Source organism: Kogia breviceps, chromosome 7 (genome assembly GCF_026419965.1).
Source record: "Kogia breviceps isolate mKogBre1 chromosome 7, mKogBre1 haplotype 1, whole genome shotgun sequence".
Classification (NCBI taxonomy): domain Eukaryota; kingdom Metazoa; phylum Chordata; class Mammalia; order Artiodactyla; family Physeteridae; genus Kogia; species Kogia breviceps.
In genome coordinates, this window is record NC_081316.1 from 14,827,940 (window position 1) to 14,845,737 (window position 17,798).

A 17,798-nucleotide genomic window follows, 5' to 3' on the forward strand; every position below is an offset into this window, starting at 1 on the left:
GCCCTGAGCCGATCGTTCCACCCCCTCCCCCGCCCTACGCGTCCAGCCAGTTCCCTGAGGAGCGCTGGCCCCAGGCCGGCCACACAGTAGCTGCTCAAAAGGACTGACCCAAATAGGAACAAATGACCCTCCCTGGGGGACTGCGGCACGGTTTGCAGTGCGTGGAATTCCGGCGGCCAGCCGGCCTGCAGTTCCCAATTACCATATTAGAGATAAGGACCTGGAGGTCCCCAAGGTCCGGTCGCGCTCCGCTTCCCGGAGGCCAAGCAGCCGTGGCTCTGCTCGCCGCCTCAACCCCTCTCTGATCTCGGCCCCATGATGTCACTCAGAAACAGCCTCAGTTTCCCTTATGTATAAAACGGGGGCATCTTTTGAAACTCTGTCAGTGCTACCGCTCCCCCTGCCCGCGAAGCCCCAAGCGACGGACATAGGAGACTCCACGACACAGACGCGGGCTTTATTAGCACATTTCTAGCGAGCATCAGCCCGCAGCGTTACCGCGGAGGAAAGGGTTCTGGCGAAATTTGGGTTAATTCCGGCTCGCAACTGGCGCAGGCGACTGTGGCAGCCCAGCGCCGGGGGCGGGGTCACAGGGCCAGTTCCAGCACCTAAGGGCGGAAAAACTTCAAAACTTCCGATGGGGGCCGAGCCCCTCCGCGGTCCTCGCACACACCGGAAGGGAATTGGGCTCTGGGTCAGACCGCCTCCTTCTGAAGGGGACGAAACTGAGCCTCCTTTTGCATAAGGCCTGCAGAAAAGACTACTGCCCACTCCCAAGATGGCCGCCAGCAGCGGTTGGGAGATTCGGGATGTGGGACAGAAGGTCACTGGGAGGGGGCGGGGCCTCCTCTCCCCAAGTTCCGGTTCCACCAAGACTGAAGGAAGCGCGTCCAGCTGGGGCTTTGGCGCATCTGCGTCGCTGTGCCCGCGCTCTTCGGGCGAGGAAGTCCCTTCGGGGTGGGAGGAGGAAAGGGTTAAGTGAATTAGCTTATCCTGGCAGCTCGAGCCTGGCCCCTCCGCTTCCGGAATCCCACCGCCAAGTGAGATCCCGGGGGAGATAAAGACAATAGCTCCCAGCAGGCCCTGTACCGAGGGATCTCCTGACTACTAAGCATGAGATCGCTTGGGCCCTTAGGAATGGACTGGTTAGATCCCGGACCCTCCATGCCGGGGGCGGGAAGAGGGTGCCTAGGACCCTGTAAGCGCCGGAGCTGGAGATCTAGCACCTGGAAGATGGGACCGTAATTCGAAAATTAAAGAAGGGGTTCCGAAATTGAGGTCCAGGAACCCGGATATCCGGAAGGGGTCGGTCAGGAACACAGATGCCAGCATGCTCCGTGCTCAAAGGATCTGGGGAACCCAGGAGCCTTGGCCTTCTTGAGCGGGGTCCGGGTTACGGATCCCGAAATGCCCTGGGACTCCGGAAAGGACAGGCTGGAGGGAGGAGTCCCGACACCGCAAATCCCGACATGCAGTGGGACCCGAATGGGACAGCCCAGTGGGAGGAGCCCCGGGAGTATAGGTCCCGGCATGCTCCGGGACTACGGTGCCTCGCGCGCCCCGGCCAGAGCTCACCTTGAAGGAGCCGTGGAACTCGTCGCTCATCCTCCGGAGCTCGCGGCCATATCGCTGTGCAGCCCAGAGGTTGGGGGGTGCCGAGCGCGAGCGGCCTCGAAAGGGGCTGGGCTCCTCCTCCTCCGTCCCTTCTTCATCCTCCGTCCCCGCGGGGTAGGAGCTGTGGCGACTCCGGGTCTCCACAACCCCAGTGCCTGCAGAGAAGGTCAGGGGGTGGGGACGACGTGAATCTCAACTGCTCTGTGCCCCCAGCCCTGCCGAAGCCCTCAGCATTAGCTCCGTCGGCTCTCTGTGGTCTTTGGGTGCACATCACTCTACCTCTCAGAGCCCCAGTTCCCTCCTAAGGGAAGCTCATGGGGCTTTTGTGAAGATTCGAATTAACTCCTCATTAATCCCACAAATCTTAATTGAGCCCCAATAATGGGCCAGGCCCTTAGTGTATAAAATGACTTTCCTCTGTGCCTGGCACAAAATAAGGGCATAAGAACTAGTAGTTAGAGGTGCGAGTGCGAGACGCTGGGGCTTCCCAGCAACCCCTTGGGCCAGTAGCTCTTTCCTCAGCCCCATTCCCCCGCATGGGAAACCAGTCCCCTGGATGAGGAGGTCGCCCCAGCCAGGCAACCTGCATCTGACATGCTGGGGTCCATTTGTTTCACTGTTGTGGCCTACAGGAGACCTTGGGCCCCCAGAGAACAAGAGCCTGTCAGCAGCGTGTCTGTACCTCTCACAGCACCCACTTTGGAGAGATTGTCCAGAAAGGTCTGTTGACTTTAGGTAATACTTAAGGAGCACTTACTGTGTGCTAGTAGGCCCTGCGTATTACTTCATTATCCTCCTAACCATCCTGGGAGGTGAGTACTAACATTGCTTCCACTTTGCAGATGAGAAGACAGAGGCTTAAGAGAGGTTAAGACTTGCCCAGGGTCCCACAGCTGTGAAGCTCTGAGGCTAGAAGTCCCTGGAGGTTTGTTGGAATCCAGAGTCCAGTGATTATCCATTGAGCTACACTTCCCTTGTCCAACTGCCCTTCAACTCCCTGAGCCTGTGTCCTCACCTCTCTGTGGGGATAAACCTAGTCCTTACTACCAGAGACTGCATAAGGGTCACATAAAGAGCGGGAAAGTGCTTTGTAAGCTGAAAGGGCATGATGGATCATTATGCAAAGAGGTGTGTCCTGAGTTTGTCTAACCTATGTACAGTGTGCCATCCCCCGAACTCCTGCCAACCACCCCCCCATATGCAGTCGAGCAAAGACCTAGAACACTCCCGGGAGCAAAAATCCAGAGCTAAGTATAGAGTGAAAGACAGGCATGGAAGAAGTGCAGGGGACCAGTGTCCACAGGGAGGCGTTTTGGAGAAAGTAAGATCTAGACCAGGTCTTGAAGCCAGGGGTAACTGTCTCATCTTCCCCCAAAAGGCCTGTGGGTCAGCTCCAGGGCTGCTGGGCCTCCAAGCGTCCCATCTCCAGACACATGGCTGATAAAGCCAAAAAGGGAAGAGGGGGTTGGATCCAGAAAGGCCCAGGCTAAGCGGGTGGTGGGAGCTACTGGGCTTCACCAAAGCCTGAAGTCAGGTAGGTAGGGAGACCATAAAGCCTTTGAGGAATGAGTTGGCAGTGGGGAACAGGCAGCTAAATCAGCAGTCCGGATTGGAGGTGGGGGCTAAGGAGCCGAGAGCAGCAAGACCCCTGATGAGAATAGGCCCATCTGCAGAGCGCTGACCAGTTCCATGAGGCGTGGGCAGCAGGGCCGGGGTCCCCACCACCACCTTCCTGGTTTGTGACCTGGGGCCTTTTCTTTAATCCCCTGGGGCCTCAGTGTAGTCGTCTGTGAAATGGAGGCCAGACCCCAGGACCTCCACGAGAACAAATGACACAGGGAGAGCACCCTATTCTGCATTTTTCATGTCCTGAAGGCTCCCAGCTTCCCAGTGAGGCAGAGGCTAAGTTCTCCCTATTTTACACATGAGGAAGTAGAAGCACAGAGAAGTGAGGAACTTGCCCAGGGTCGCACAGCTGGTACACCCTGCCCGGTCTCTTAAATGCTCAGGAACCATCAGCTATTATTTTCCTTTACCAGCACTAAGAAGATACACACCTCCACACTTGACAGATGCAAGGCCCAAGGGTCAGAAGATGAGTGATTGGCAGGTGGGTACTGCACCCTCGCCTAGGAATCAGAACAAGCGGAAGAGCACTCACTGTGTCAGGTTGGAAGAGTGCTTCGTGTGTATCAATTCCTTACGTCCTCATCACATCCTATGAAGGAGGTTACTCCCTGTCTCCATTTTACAGAGGAGAAAACTAAGGCACAGAGAGGGTAAGTAACTTGCCCAAGGTCACACAGCTAGTAGATGGCAGAGCTGGGATTCCAACCCAACCAGTCTGGCTCCTGTGCCTGTGTGCTTAACTCTCATGTCCCCGGCTCTCCACAGCAGCACCACAGGCCACCTTGGGGGCTCAGGTCTGGGAAGGCACCCCTGGTCCTTCTGTAAGTGCCAGCTCTACCAGGGGCCTACCCTAAGGAGTGGGGATTTTTACCAAAGCCATGGATTTAGCAATGCCAAGCCAGCCATTGTCAAAATGACACTCCTAAGTGTAAACTGAACATTTAAGTGTCCTTCTGGTGACTAGGAAAAAATCTGAGGGATTTTCTGTGAACTCCCTGGGGGAAGTGGATATGCCCCTCCCACCCTATGCATCCAACCTTCAATCAGCTCTCACCCCTACATGCCCCCGGGGCATGGCAGAGGTGGCCTCTCCCAGTTTGGGGAAGGTAAGGGTGAGAGAGTGGGTGTGGCTCCTGTCTGGCCGTGAGCATGGGTGGGTGCCCAGGCCTGCCCACTCACACCATCCTTCCAGAGACCCTGCCTGGGGCTGGGGTGGGGAATTGGGAGGGGCCTAGAGCTGGAGGTGCCCCGAGGCCCACCACCGAGCTTTAAGTTCTTTACCCATTGGGCTTCTGGGTACGTGCATGGGGCTGGACACATCCATGTTTATGCTTCTGTGAGCATCCTTGCACACTTCATTAAAACAGTGGTGTTCGAGGCAGTGAGGCTTTGCCATCAGGCAGGGCTGGGTTTGGATCCTGCTCTACCACACGTGGGTGGTTCACTTACTGCTCGCCCCCAGCAGGAGAGCAGCGTGGCACTCCTCCCTGAGCAGGCGTGCTGCCTGTCATGTCTTGGCCCAGGCTTCCTGTGTCCCCAAAGCTGTTTGGGGTACAAAAGCCCCTTACTGTCCTGTAGAGAACACACCTTGCTCAGAGCTGAGGAAATCAGAAAACACTAAAGCAGAGGCTGGCAAATGTTTTCTGTAAAGGGCCACATAGTAAATATCTTGGGCATTGCAGGCCACACAGTCTCTGTCACAACTACTCAACATTGCAGTCATAGCTTGAAAGAAGCCAGAAACAATATATACATGGCTGTGCATTGCTGTATTCCACCAAAATTGTATTTGGGACACTGAAATAAAATATTATTGTTCTTTGGGACTTCCCCGGTGGCTCAGTGGTTAAGAATCCACCTGCCAATGCAGGGGACATGGGTTCGAGCCCTGGTCTGGAAAGATCCCACGTGCCGCGGAGCAACTAAGCCCATGTGCCACAACTACTGAGCGCATGTGCCACAGCTGCTGAAGCCCACGCACCTAGAGCGCATGCTCTGCAACAAGAGAAGCCACTGCAATGAGAAGCCCATGCAACACAGTGAAGGGTAGACCCCGCTCACCACAACTAGAGAAAGCCTGCGCACAGCAACAAATACCTAATACAGCCAAAAAAACCCACAAAAACTTGCAGTGGCTCCCCACTGCCTATGAGATAAACTCCAAACTCCTGGGCATGGCCTTCAAGGCCCTTACATTATGGTTCTAACCCACACTTCCTTGTCTGCCATCAGAGGGGCATTGGTAATTCATGTCTCTTTAATCCCTCTGAATGAACGGCAGTCCCCAGGTCTCCTCAGGGCCTGGGCCAACTCGCTGTAACAATAACAACTGCAGTAATAGTAAGAACAGCAAACCTCCGTGCTAGGTACTGTTTCTAAGCACTTTTCCTATATTAATGCATCAGATTCTCACAACAACCCTATGAGGTGGGACTAGTTCTATTCCCATTTTACGGACAAGAAAACTGAGGCACCCAATGTTCATTGCAACCTAAATGTCCATTGACGAATGGATAGAGAAGATGTGGTATATATATATATATATATATATATATATATATATACACACACACACACAATGGAATATTACTCAGCCATAAAAAAATGAAATAATGCCATTTGTAGCAACATGGATGGACCTAGAGATGATCATACTAAGTGAAGTAAATCAGACAGAGGAAGACAAATATTTTTATGATATCATTTATATGTGGAATCTTTAAAATGATACAAATGAACTTATTTCCAAAACAGAAACAGACTCACAGACATAGAAAACAAACTTACGGTTACCAAAGGGGAAAGGAGGTGGGAAGGGATACATTAGGATTGGGGGATATTTTTTTCTTTTTGGCCGTACCACGCTCGCACGCTCGGCTTGTGGGATCTTAGTTCCCCAATCAGGGATCAAACCTGGGCCATGGCAGTGAAAGCACTGAGTGCTAACCACTGGACTGCCAGGGGATTCCCAGGACTCTGGGATTAACAGATTCATACTACTATACATAAAACAGATAAACAACAAGGATTTACTGTATAGCACTGGGAACTATATTCAATATCTTGTAATAACCTATAATGGAAAAGAATCTGAACAGGAATATATATATATGTATATGTATGTATAACTGAATCACTTTGCTGTACACCTGAAACTAACACATCATTGTAAATCGACTACACTTCAATTTTTTTTTTTTTTTTGCGGTACATGAGCCTCTCACTGTTGTGGCCTCTCCCGTAGCGGAGCACAGGCTCCGGACGCGCAGGCTCAGCTGCCATGGCTCACGGGCCCAGCTGCTCCGCAGCATGTGGGATCTTCCCAGACCGGGGCATGAACCCGTGTCCCCTGCGTCGGCAGGCGGACTCTCAACCACTGTGCCACCAGGATAGCCCCCTACACTTCAATTTTTAAAAAAGGAAAACTGAAACTGAGGCAGAGTGAGTTAAGTAACCTGCTCAAGCTCAACCTAGCAGTAGAGGGGAAAGCTGAGTTTGAACACTGCGGTCTGGCCCAGGGCCGGGAACTGGGCTGCTTCTCCCACTGCATGTCCTTCCTCCCCTCTCCATCATCCACCACCAGCCGCCCCAGGCACCAGGCTATGCAACGGAGCTGTCACAACACACAAGGTGGCCACAGGCCTGCCCTGGGGGGACACGCAGTCCACTACAGCAGGGGTGTGGAGGCAGGGAATATGAAGAGTGACAGGACCCTGCCCATCTGGAGGGGGCAGTGGCCCTGTGGCTCTGGCAGGTCACTGGCACTTGCGGATCTTTTATGGAAAAATCACTTGCTTTTTAGACATCGAAAACTAAGTCAAAAGTTTAAGGATGGGCTTCCCTGGTGGCGCAGTGGTTAAGAATCCGCCTGCCAATGCAGGGGACACGGGTTCAAGCCCTGGTCAGGGAAGATCCCACATGGCACGGAGCATCTAAGCCCATGAGCCACAACTACTGAACCTGCGCTCTAGATCCCGTGAGCCACAACTACTGAGCCCACGAGCCACAACTACTGAATCCCACGCCTAGAGCCCGTGCTTCACAACAAGAGAAGAAGCCACTGCAATGAGAAGCCCCCGCTCGCCACAACTAGAGAAAGTCTGTGCGCAGCAACGAAGACTCAGTGCTGCCAAAAATTAATTAATTTAAAAAAAAAAGTTGAAGGAATTCAGTGCAGTCCTCTTACATGGTGGCTATTTTCTCCCCTGCAGGCCTCCTCATGGCTGGACCTGGAGCTGGGATAGGCATCCCCTTGGCTTATTACGGCTTCAGACCATTCTCACTCCGTCCTCCACAAATCTAGTTTCTTGGGCTGTGCCACCCTTCTCGCTCCGCTCTGGTCCTCAAGCACCCACCGCCCACAGGGTGGGCCCCTCGTGGGTGCAGGAGATTACTGGAGCTCCCTGCCGCTATCTCCCCAGCCACTCCCTTAGTTGCTCGTGTCTTCATTCATTCATAGCACCGAAGTGGTCCTTCCCAGCTCCCTGCCTTGGCCCCCCAAGTCCCCCAGTGATGCTGGGACTCCTCACACTTGCCCAGCTTACACTGCACACGAGCTAAGCCCCCAGCCACCTCTCTCACTGGGCTGAGACCAGCACAGGTCTGGTTAAGGCCAACTCCCTGCCAGTTCCCACAGGCAGCCGACTGGCCAGTGGGGCTGGAGAAAAGCACAGCCATGCCACCTCAGTTCAAATTCACGGTCATGAGGCCCAGAGGCACGCTAGATGTTGCCCAGCACACCTTCCACACTCCATCCTCTAGGCCAAGACAACCACTTCAAACCTGCTCCTCTCTCCCCCTCAGCCCCCATCCCTCTCCCCACCCTCACTCCTGGCTCAAGACCTGGCTTCCTTTTGCCAAGAAACTGGAAGCACCCACGAGAGAGACTTCTACTAGTGCCCATGAGGTATCTCCCCTGCCCTCCACTGCTCTTAGCTGAGCCGCCCCTCCCCTGCACACCAGCTGCTCTCTCCTACTCAAGGACACCTCTCCAGCAAGCTTCCCTTCTCTTCTGCATCCTCCAGTATGTTCCTCGCTCCTGGATTACTCCATCATCTTCTAAACATGCTCTTTGGGGAATTCCCTGGCGGTCCAGTGGTTAAGACTCCATGCTTCCACTGCAGGGGGCATGGGTTCCATCCCTGGTTGGGGAACTAAGATCTCACAAGCCGCGCAGCATGGCCCCCCCACCCCCACCAAATGCTCTTTTCTTTTCCTTTTCTATCGTTAAAGACATAATAAAACAACACTTCCATGACTCTCCTTGGGCCTTCAGCTGCCACCCGCTCCTCTGTTCCTCTTTGCCAGAGCTCAGCTGCCAAGAGGGGGTGGGCTCTCCTTTCTACCTCTACTTCTCTTCCCATCATCCCTCCCCACTTGCCACCCAAGCTGCACTGGCCCTGTGTCGAGTCCAGTGCTCCACTCCCAGTCCTCCTCCAGCGGCCCTGGAAGGAGCTTCACGGGTTCAGCTCTCCCTTTCCTTACCAGACAGCTCCCTCCTCCTCAGACCCCAGTGCTGACTCCTCCTCTCCTGCTGCCCTCTGCAGACTGGATCCCCAGGCTCAGTCCAGGTCCTCCCCTGTCTACACTGGCTCCCAGGGCCCACAGAACACTACATCAGCGACTGCCAACTTCTATGTGTATCTATCCCTACTAGAAGTCTGCACCTGGATGCCCAAAAGGCACCTCTAACCTGTTCTGGCCCAAACAGGGCTCCTGATCTCTCCCCACGCCGTCTCAGTTCCGTCTCAGTTAAGAGCGACTCCACCCATCCAGGTGCCCAGGCCAGATCCCTTGCAGCCATCTTCTCTGTGCCTCATAGCCCACATCTGTCTGCCAGCAAATCCTGCCAGCTGTACCTTCAAGAGAAACCCAGAGTCCAGCTGCTTACCACTTCCACCGCCACCATCCTGGCACAGGCCACCATCCTCCCCTGTGGCACCACCCCTGCCTCTGCCCATTGCAGACCCAGCTCAACACAGGGGCCCTGGTGATTCTCTCGAGGTCCAAATCAGATCAAAGCCCTCCAGGTTTTCACTCAAAGTGAAAGCCAGACGAGATCGGGCGCGTTCAGGGTGGTATGGCCGTAGACTGATACAGCTGCTATGGAGAACAGTATGGAGGTTCCTTAAAAAACTACAAATAGAATTATCATACGACCCCGCAATCCCACTACTGGGCATATACCCTGAGAAAACCATAATTCAAAAAGAGTCACGTACCAAAATGTTCATTGCAGCTCTATTTACAATAGCCAGGACATGGAAGCAACCTAAGTGTCCATCAACAGATGAATGGATAAAGAACATGTGGCACATATATACAATGGAATATTACTCAGCCATAAAAAGAAATGAAACTCAGTTATTTGTAATGAGGTGGATAGACCTGGAGTCTGTCATACAGAGTGAAGTAAGTCAGAAGGAGAAAAATACCGTATGCTAACACATATATATGGAATCTAAGAAAAAAAAATGTCATGAAGAGATTAGTGGTAGGACAGGAATAAAACACAGACCTACTAGAGCATGGACTTGAGGATATGGGGAGGGGGAAGGGTAAGCTGTGACGAAGTGAGAGAGTGGCATGGACATATATACACTACCAAATGTAAAATAGATAGCTAGTGGGAAGCAGCCGCATAGCACAGGGAGATCAGCTCTGTGCTTTGTGACCATCTAGAGGGGTGGGATAGGGAGGGTGGGAGGGAGGGAGATGCAAGAGGGAAGAGATATGGGAACATATGTATATGTATAACTGATTCACTTTGTTGTAAAGCAGAAACTAACACACCATTGTAAAACAGTTATACTCCAATAAAGATGTTTAAAAAAGAAAAAAGTGAAAGCCAGAGTCCTAACCTGGGCCTTCAAGGCCCTGCCCATCGGCCCCTCCTCCTCCCTTAACTCTTGATGAGTATCCAACCTCCCTCCCCTCACTGGCCTGAACTGTGTCCTGCCCTCAGGGCCTTTGCATGTGCCCTTCCCTCCACCTGCAGGTCTCTGCCTGCATCTGTCTTCCAAGAGACCTCTGCCTGGCTCACCCCTCATCGTTTCTAGCCTTTGCTGAAATGTTGCTTCTTACCAAGGCCCACCCTGACCACCTCAGTTAGAATCACTCCCCCGGCCTCCTAGTACTCTGGATTCCAATGAGAAAGTCAAGAGTGCGTCATGTAGTGCATCATCTTCTAACGCGTTATATCACTCACTACTTTGTTTCTTTGTTTATGGCCTGTCTCCCCCCACCTACTAGAATGTGGGCAACCACAAGGGCAAGGGTTTCTCACTTCTGGTCACTGATGAACCCCTGGCAGCTAGAACATACATTCAGCACTTGACACAGAAGATGGGAAGAACAGCCAGGTCGGGGGGTAGAAAGCTGTTTCAAGCAGAAAAACAGCAAGTGCAAAAATCTGGAAGTTAAAGAAAGCCTGCGGAGTTCATTGTGACAGCGGGCTAGGGAGGGTGTTTTGTTTGTTTTGTTGTTTTAGAGATTATATCCCTGACTAATAACTGAATACCAACCTTTTTGTTTCTTTCTCTTTTTTTTGGCTGTGCCGCATGGCTTGCAGGATCCTAGTTCCCTGACCAGGGATTGAACCCGGGTCCTAGGTAGTGAAAGCTCTGAGTCCTAACCAATGGACTGCCAGGGAATTCCCTGAGGAGGGGGTCTTAATAAGCCTTCCTGCTCCTGAAAATGGGAGGGCGTCAATTCGGCTTCCACAGGTGAGGGACATGGGTTTTGTTTTCAGAAGACCTCTGTGGTTGTTCCAGGTGCCAAGGCATGTGCTGGCCACTGGGGAGGTGGGCACTACAGAGAAATGACCACTGCCCTCCAGGGCCCATCCTTCCATCTCAGCGCTGGGTCCCCCTCAGTAGGTGTGGAGGACAGCTGATGCTTCCCCAGCCTCACACAGACCCGCTGCCTGGTAGGGCTGTCTGCCTCTTGGGGTCACCTGGCCCTGGCAACTGGCAAGGAAAGCCCGTGTGTGGGTGTGAACCACAGGGCGGGAAAGAACATAGCTGGGGCTGGAAGGCTGGATCCCAGGATCTCAGGGAAAGTGCTAGCCTGGGGCAGGGCACCACCAAGTCTTCTAGCCCCAAGGAAACGCCAAGCAAGTGTGACCTAAGGCAAGTTGCCTCTCAGTGATTCTGTCCTGGCCCTAAGCTAAGAGCTACATACTTTGACCATTTACTAAGCACCAGCTCTATAATTAAGTGCTTCTTAGGTATTCCTGCTAATCATCCCCACAGCACTACAATGGTGGCGACTAATTGCTCTGTTTTACCGAGGAGGAAGCTGAGGTGCAGAGCGGTTAGGGACTTGCTCAAAGCCACCCAGTGAGTGTGGATGTGGCTGGGGTGCAGGGAGCTACTGGGCTGGAGGCCAGGTGGACAAGCAGGTGGATGTTCTTGGGGCGGGGGTGCCTACCTCCATGGTGGCTGCTGCTGGCTGGCTGCCCCTGCTGGTGACCAGCTTCCCCCAGGAGGCCTGGGACCGTTTGCTGGTGCTTGCTGGGACCTGGGGGCCTGTCCCCTGTGGGGCTGGGGCCCAGGCCCCTATCTGCAGGGCTGGAGTCTTCCTGCTCACTCTGCTCAAACTCTGGGATCTGGAACATGCTCTGGGCTGCGAGGGTAAGATGGTAGGTGGTTAGGGCACAGCTGGGGCTAACGGGGGCCGGCGCGAGGGGGGGGGGCGCAGGCATCCCTGGCTCACTCTCCCACCTCAGAACCCCAGGTCCACCCTGCCTCCCAGGCCCCCATCTGTCCGTTGAGTCTGGCCCAGCAGGAAGCTCAACCTCCCACTCAGGATCTAAATCTCTCAGAGCCCTGGGGCACTAGAGCAGCCCCAGGCCCCTACCCAGGCCTCGGCCAGACCCGCCCGTGGTGACGGCACACAAGTCTCACCCCAAGCCCGGTCTCGAGGCCCCCAGACCCGGGCCCGCCGCGTCCCTCTAGCACCGAGGGAGCCCGGCCCTAGTTGCCTGGGCAACGGGAACTGTCACCGACACGGCCCAATCAGCTCTCGAAATGTCACTAACTGGCCAGCAGGCGGGGCCCCTATCGGCCCGGGCCCCGCCCACCACCTTCCTCCTGTGTCCCTTCTACGTCTCCGGACGCTCCGCTCCCGACTTCCTTATGCCTTGGGCGTGTGTGGGAGCAGATGAGGGGTTCTTTGGGGTCCCCATCTGGGGGCCAGCTCCTGCTGACAAGTCCTTCAGACCCTCTGGGCCTTAATTCCCACCCCTGTAAAATGGGGATAATGACACCTCCCTCAGGAGTCGGTGATCCGTGTAAACTGAGTGGTGATTACTGTGGGTGAAGGCACTTTGCAAAGCCGTAATTGAAGCTCAGCCGTCGGATGCAACTGTTGTTGTCACTGCTCCGTCTGAACCGGGTGGCCGGCTCGGGAAGTCCCCCTCCCTCCTCCCCGCGGTGGAAACCTCGCACCGCCCGCATCAGGGGCGCCACTCCCCGCGCCAACTCGGGAGCACTCAAGATAAGCGAGGGAGCCTCCGCCCTGGCAGGATGACTGCCCCGGCGCAGAAGGGACAGGGGCCCCTGTGAGGGTGACCATAGGACTCGCGGAGCCTCGCGCCTGGCAGACGGCGGGCCAGGTGAGCGGGAACCGCCGCCGGCCAGGGAGTGCGCGGGCCGGCTAGCGCGGGCTGCGGGACCAGGCGGGTTAAGGCCCGGGGGCGGGCCCCGGAGGCCATCTTGGCTGAGGGCGGAAGTTTCGTGCAGAGACCGGGTGAAGGGAAGTCGTTACCGCCCCGGGTCGGGCGGCATGATCTCGATTTGAGGATGGGGGAGAGAAGCATGGGAACTGCCGGCCCCCCAAAGAAGCAAGGGCCGCTGGCTCCGGGCAGTGCCCAGCCGGCCACTGGCCGGACGCGGCGCAGCCCGAGCGTCACGGCCGCTCGCCGCCTCTTGTAACCCCTGACGCCCGCCGGCGGCGCAAATCGCGCCAATTCTCGAACGGTTCCGCGCCGGGCGCGGCGCGGTTCTGCGTAGCAGGAGCCAGACTCTGAGCAATTTGCGTAGCGAACGGCGGCCGCGCAGGCGCAGGAGGGGGCGGAGCAGCGGGAGCCGGGGAGCCGGAGCCCCGCGTCCAAGCGACCGGAGCCGGCTACCCCAGCGGCGGCCCGAGGACCCGGCGTCGGCCTCCTCCCGCCCCCCGCGGCTGGAGAGTAGACGCAGTTGGGGGTGGGGTGGGGGCGGCGTCCGGTATCCCGAGGACGGAAGGCAGAGGCCCTCCCCATCCGGATTGTTGGAGGGGAGAGAGTCCCCCAGTTTGGGGAGGGGGAGAGCCAGGTGTTGAGCGTCCCCAGCAGCGGCCGCTACCCTGAGCAGACTGGCGTTAGCCGGCTCTCCCCCTCCTGCCAGGACGACTACAGCGACCAAGGCCAGGGACCCCTCTTCTTCAGCCTCTGCACCTCCACCCCCCTCCGCACCCCCGGCTCTGAGGCTGGCCCAGAGAGCAGTGCTCCCCATCCCCCTCTGCCCTGGAGAGGAAAGGCTGTCCTTCCACACCCCTGAGTGAGGGACCCAGGTTGCCTGTGCCCCGCAAAGGCAAGGGTCCCTCTATTCAGGGGGGGGAGGGCCTGGCCAGCCATAACTTCTTTCCCCCTGAGCTCCCCATCTCTGTCTCTGCACCCTACAACTCCCACCCCTCCGTATTTATTTCACTGGCCCGCTGCCAGCCCCTCCATCTCTGTCTCCGGGATTCAGGCCTCCCTCCCTGACATGGAGAGTAACCTGTCTGGCCTGGTGCCTGCTGCTGGGCTGGTGCCTGCGCTGCCGCCCGCCGTGACCCTGGGGCTGACTGCGGCCTACACCACTCTGTACGCCCTGCTCTTCTTCTCCGTCTATGCCCAGCTCTGGCTGGTGCTCCTGTATGGGCACAAGCGTCTCAGCTATCAGACGGTGTTCCTGGCACTCTGTCTGCTCTGGGCTGCCTTGCGTACCACCCTTTTCTCCTTCTACTTTCGAGATACACCCCGAGCCAACCGTCTGGGGCCACTGCCCTTCTGGCTTCTCTACTGCTGTCCTGTCTGCCTCCAGTTCTTCACACTGACGCTTATGAACCTCTACTTTGCCCAGGTAACCATGGTGATGGGTGGGGGTGGGCAGTAGGGTGGCAAGCCCCAAGGGCCCCAAAGAATGATGGGCGTCTTTGCTCCCAGGTGGTGTTCAAGGCCAAGGCAAAGCGTCGGCCAGAGATGAGCCGAGGCTTGTAAGTACTCGGGACACTGGTGGGTTCAGCCTACAGGTCAGGGGCAGGGAGAAGCCCGGTGTCCCTTCCTTCCTCCTTGGTAGGTCTGAGGCGAGGACAGCCCAGAATATTTGTGAAAGGCTTGGAAGAGTTAGGCATCTGGTGCAGAATGCTTAGCAGAGGCATTGCATATGTGAAGGACAACTATAATAGAAACAGTTGAGGTACTGTGAAGGGAGAGGGTACCAATGTCATCCATGATGGAGGAAGAGTTGGAGGCTCCAGTCCTTGGAAACTCCAAAGCCAAAGGGCACTTCTGGGTGACCTTGGGCAGTGATACTCTTGTCATTTGTATAACATCTCACAGTTTATTAAGAGCTTTCACAAACATCTTTAAGTTTTACAACTTAACCTGTGAAGCTGTTGTTATCCCCATTTGAGAGGTGAAGACACTGAGGCCCAGCAAGGTAAAGCAACATGTTCAAGATCACACACCTGGCAGGTGGCAGAGCCAGGGCTTAAACCCAGATTTCTGACTCCCAATCCAGTGCTCTTTCTGCTGTGCCACAGCCATCAGTCATCTTCTGACCTTTTCAGCTTCAGTTTCCTCATTTGTAAAACTAGAGGAGCAGGGTTCAGACTAGATGACCTGAGGTTCTGATTGACACTGGGCTCTCCTGGGGGAGGCTGGGTGGTTGGGGAGCGCCAAGGGTGGTCTTCTGGGGCTGACCGTGCTGTGGGCCGCAGGCTGGCTGTCCGAGGGGCCTTCGTGGGGGCCTCGCTGCTCTTTCTGCTGGTGAATGTGCTGTGTGCAGTGCTGTCCCGCCGCCGCCGGGCTCAGCCCTGGGCCCTCCTGCTGGTGCGTGTCCTGGTGAGCGACTCCCTGTTTGTTATCTGCGCACTCTCTCTTGCCGCCTGCCTCTGCCTTGTCGCCCGGCGGGCTCCCTCCACCAGCATCTACCTGGAGGCCAAGGTAGGGCCACAAGCGCTGATGCCTGGGTGTCCTTTGGGGTGTGTGGGGTCTTCAGAGTAGAGAGAAAGCTGGAGCCTCCGCTTGCTGAGGATCCTCTGTTGTCATCTGTGCCAGGGGACCAGTGTGTGCCAGGCAGCTGCGATGGGTGGTGCCATGGTTCTGCTTTATGCCAGCCGGGCCTGCTACAACCTGGCAGCCCTGGCCTTGGCCCCCCGGAGCCGGCTGGACGCCTTCGATTATGACTGGTACAACGTCTCTGATCAGGTGGGCATTTGGCACGTCTGCCGCCTCCTCGGGAGCTGTGGCTTTCGGCCCCAAGCTGGCCTGGGCCCTGTCTGGGTGCCCCATTGGCACGACTGCAGGTTGGCACAGCCCCTGCCTCCCCACAGGCGGACCTGGTGAACGACCTGGGGAACAAAGGCTACCTGGTGTTTGGCCTCATCCTCTTTGTGTGGGAGCTGCTGCCCACCACCCTGCTGGTGGGCTTCTTCCGGGTGCACCGGCCCCCACAGGACCTGGTGAGGGCCAGTGGAGAGGGGTGGCCCTGGGGGTACCTGGGCTGGGTTCTGGGGGTTGGGGAGGGCAGTGGGGGGCAGGAGGAAGCATCAATGGAAGCTCCCTCCCCCAGAGCACCAGCCGCATCCTCAACGGGCAGGTCTTTGGCTCCCGTTCCTACTTCTTCGACCGGGCACACTGCGAGGATGAGGGCTGCTCTTGGGAGCACAGCCGGGGTGAGAGCACCAGGTAGGAGTCCCGGTTCCACCTCAGGACCCCTGGGCTCCCGGGTTGCCCCACTGAGCCATAGGGACCTACGACCGGGCCTTCCCACACCCCACCCGTGCCACGATCTGTACCAGGTGAGGTCCCCTCTGGTTTGCTATTGCTAAAGCCTCCACCTCTCCTTCCAAGATGAAGTTTGCCATAGTCAGAGAGGTGTGGGTCACTGGGCTCTTCTAGGTGTCTCTCCCTCCCCCAACTCTTGCGACTGTGGTCCTAGAGACTGCCATGGGACTGAGCCTGTTCCTCTGCCTGCAGCATGTCAGGCAGCCTAGGCTCCAGCAGCTGGTACGGTGCCATCGGGCGGGAGCCAGGCTGGTGCGGGGGCAGCCAGACGCGGACCACTCCTCTGCTCTTCTCCCAGGTTTTGGGACCAGGCAGCCACCATCACAGTCTCTACTCTACCCCACAGACGTGATCCCCCTTCATCTCCCCCCAGAACCCCCAGACCCCAGTCCCTCCCACCCCAGACCCCTGTGCCAAGTTCATCTGCCGCTTCTTGCCCGGGATCCCGGGGGCTGTGGCTGCCTCTTTCCCAGGCCGGCTCCTTGCTACTCCTGTTGTAGTGAGCTTGTGCTGTCCCCTAGGATGGGGGGCATGGCCCTGGCTGCCAGATGCTCATAGCACCCTGGCGTGATCTGCCACCTCTGCTTCTACACCAGAGCCAGCTACCTCTCCTGCGCCTGCCACTCAATAAACAGTGTCTGTGCCCCGAGTCTGTTCACTGTCTCTCAGTTGTCTGCTTGTGTTTCTCACACCGTTACCTGTTTGGTCTAAGGCTGATCAGACACTGGCCCTTGAAGGGGGCTGCTGGGCTGGGCAGGGGCCATTTACCTCCCCCGAGGCTGGTGGGTAAGGAGACGGAGGAGCCTGCAGTCTGAGGGGAAGAGAGACCAGAAGGACCCTGCTCCCCCTCCAGTCTCCTCGCCACTTGAGTAATTTCTACTCTTTCCTCAAGATCTGCTTCAAATTTCACCTCCTTTATGAAGCCTACCATCTCCAGGTCAGGGAACTGTGTCCCCCCTCCCGGGTCCCTTGGCACAGTGATTGCATGGCTACTGTGCCTCTTACCCTTAGTGGACAGGGATTTCTAGAGACCCTGTTTCCCTGTCATCATGCCCAGCCTGGCCTTCAGGTCCAGGAGTTAGTCCAAGGCCTGCGGAGGAGGAGTTGGCCAGTAACTGAGCAGCCCCCATCTCCCTAGCAGGTATGGATTTGGCCAGATGGTTGGGCTGCCCCGACACAGTCTGCGTGGTGGTCCTGGGGGGCCCCTTCCCTGACTGTCCCCGATAGGGCAGTCTCTGCCCTCTGTAGTCACAGCCCTTACAGATCTGTCATCTGTCCCATGGCCGGGAGTCATTTATCAGAGAGTCTGTCTCCTGCCCATGTGTGTGGCCATTTGTTCCAGCTCCTTGGGGTTCCTGGGGCCTAGCACTGAGCCTGTCTTGAAACCTTTCACCTGGAACTATCCTGAGCAGCAGGCCTCGGCCTCCAGGGAGGGCATCTGGGACTCAGAGAATCAGCTCGAAACTGGACCATCACTTTTTGCTGAAAGGAAAATTGCCAACGTTTGTAGGGCACTTAATTGTGA

At 56.4% G+C, this 17,798-nt stretch overlaps 2 protein-coding genes and 1 long non-coding RNA gene across 9 annotated transcripts; 2 read left to right on the forward strand and 1 right to left on the reverse strand.

Annotated features, from left to right (window-relative positions):
* Nucleotides 1-441: 441 nt before the first annotated feature.
* Nucleotides 442-12,234, reverse strand: BAD (BCL2 associated agonist of cell death). The gene is made up of 4 exons (XM_059068952.2): nt 12,150-12,234; nt 11,674-11,868; nt 1,576-1,769; nt 442-950 (listed from the first exon to the last, which is right to left on the reverse strand). The coding sequence occupies exons 2-4, from the start codon at nt 11,858-11,860 to the stop codon at nt 825-827; spliced, it is 507 nt and encodes a 168-aa protein (XP_058924935.1). The 5' UTR covers nt 11,861-11,868; nt 12,150-12,234; the 3' UTR covers nt 442-824.
* LOC136794472 (uncharacterized) lies at nt 1,452-7,355 on the forward strand. Of its 5 annotated transcripts, none has more exons than XR_010841276.1 (4): nt 1,452-1,780; nt 2,247-2,334; nt 3,654-3,893; nt 7,046-7,355. It is a non-coding gene; the product is annotated as an uncharacterized lncRNA (long non-coding RNA). The 5 variants fall into 5 exon arrangements; XR_010841279.1 differs by having other exon boundaries at nt 3,654-3,724; XR_010841278.1 differs by lacking the exon at nt 2,247-2,334.
* A 79-nt stretch (nt 12,235-12,313) lies between the features above and the next one.
* GPR137 (G protein-coupled receptor 137) lies at nt 12,314-16,926 on the forward strand. Of its 3 annotated transcripts, XM_059068945.2 has the most exons (8): nt 12,314-12,859; nt 13,974-14,345; nt 14,429-14,478; nt 15,205-15,430; nt 15,545-15,694; nt 15,820-15,948; nt 16,059-16,174; nt 16,466-16,926. In XM_059068945.2, the coding sequence occupies exons 2-8, from the start codon at nt 13,989-13,991 to the stop codon at nt 16,623-16,625; spliced, it is 1,188 nt and encodes a 395-aa protein (XP_058924928.1). In that variant the 5' UTR covers nt 12,314-12,859; nt 13,974-13,988; the 3' UTR covers nt 16,626-16,926. The 3 variants fall into 3 exon arrangements, with proteins under 3 accessions (XP_058924928.1, XP_058924927.1, XP_058924931.1); XM_059068944.2 differs by lacking the exon at nt 12,314-12,859 and having other exon boundaries at nt 12,867-14,345; XM_059068948.2 differs by lacking the exon at nt 12,314-12,859 and having other exon boundaries at nt 12,867-14,345; nt 16,059-16,161.
* Nucleotides 16,927-17,798: the final 872 nt, after the last annotated feature.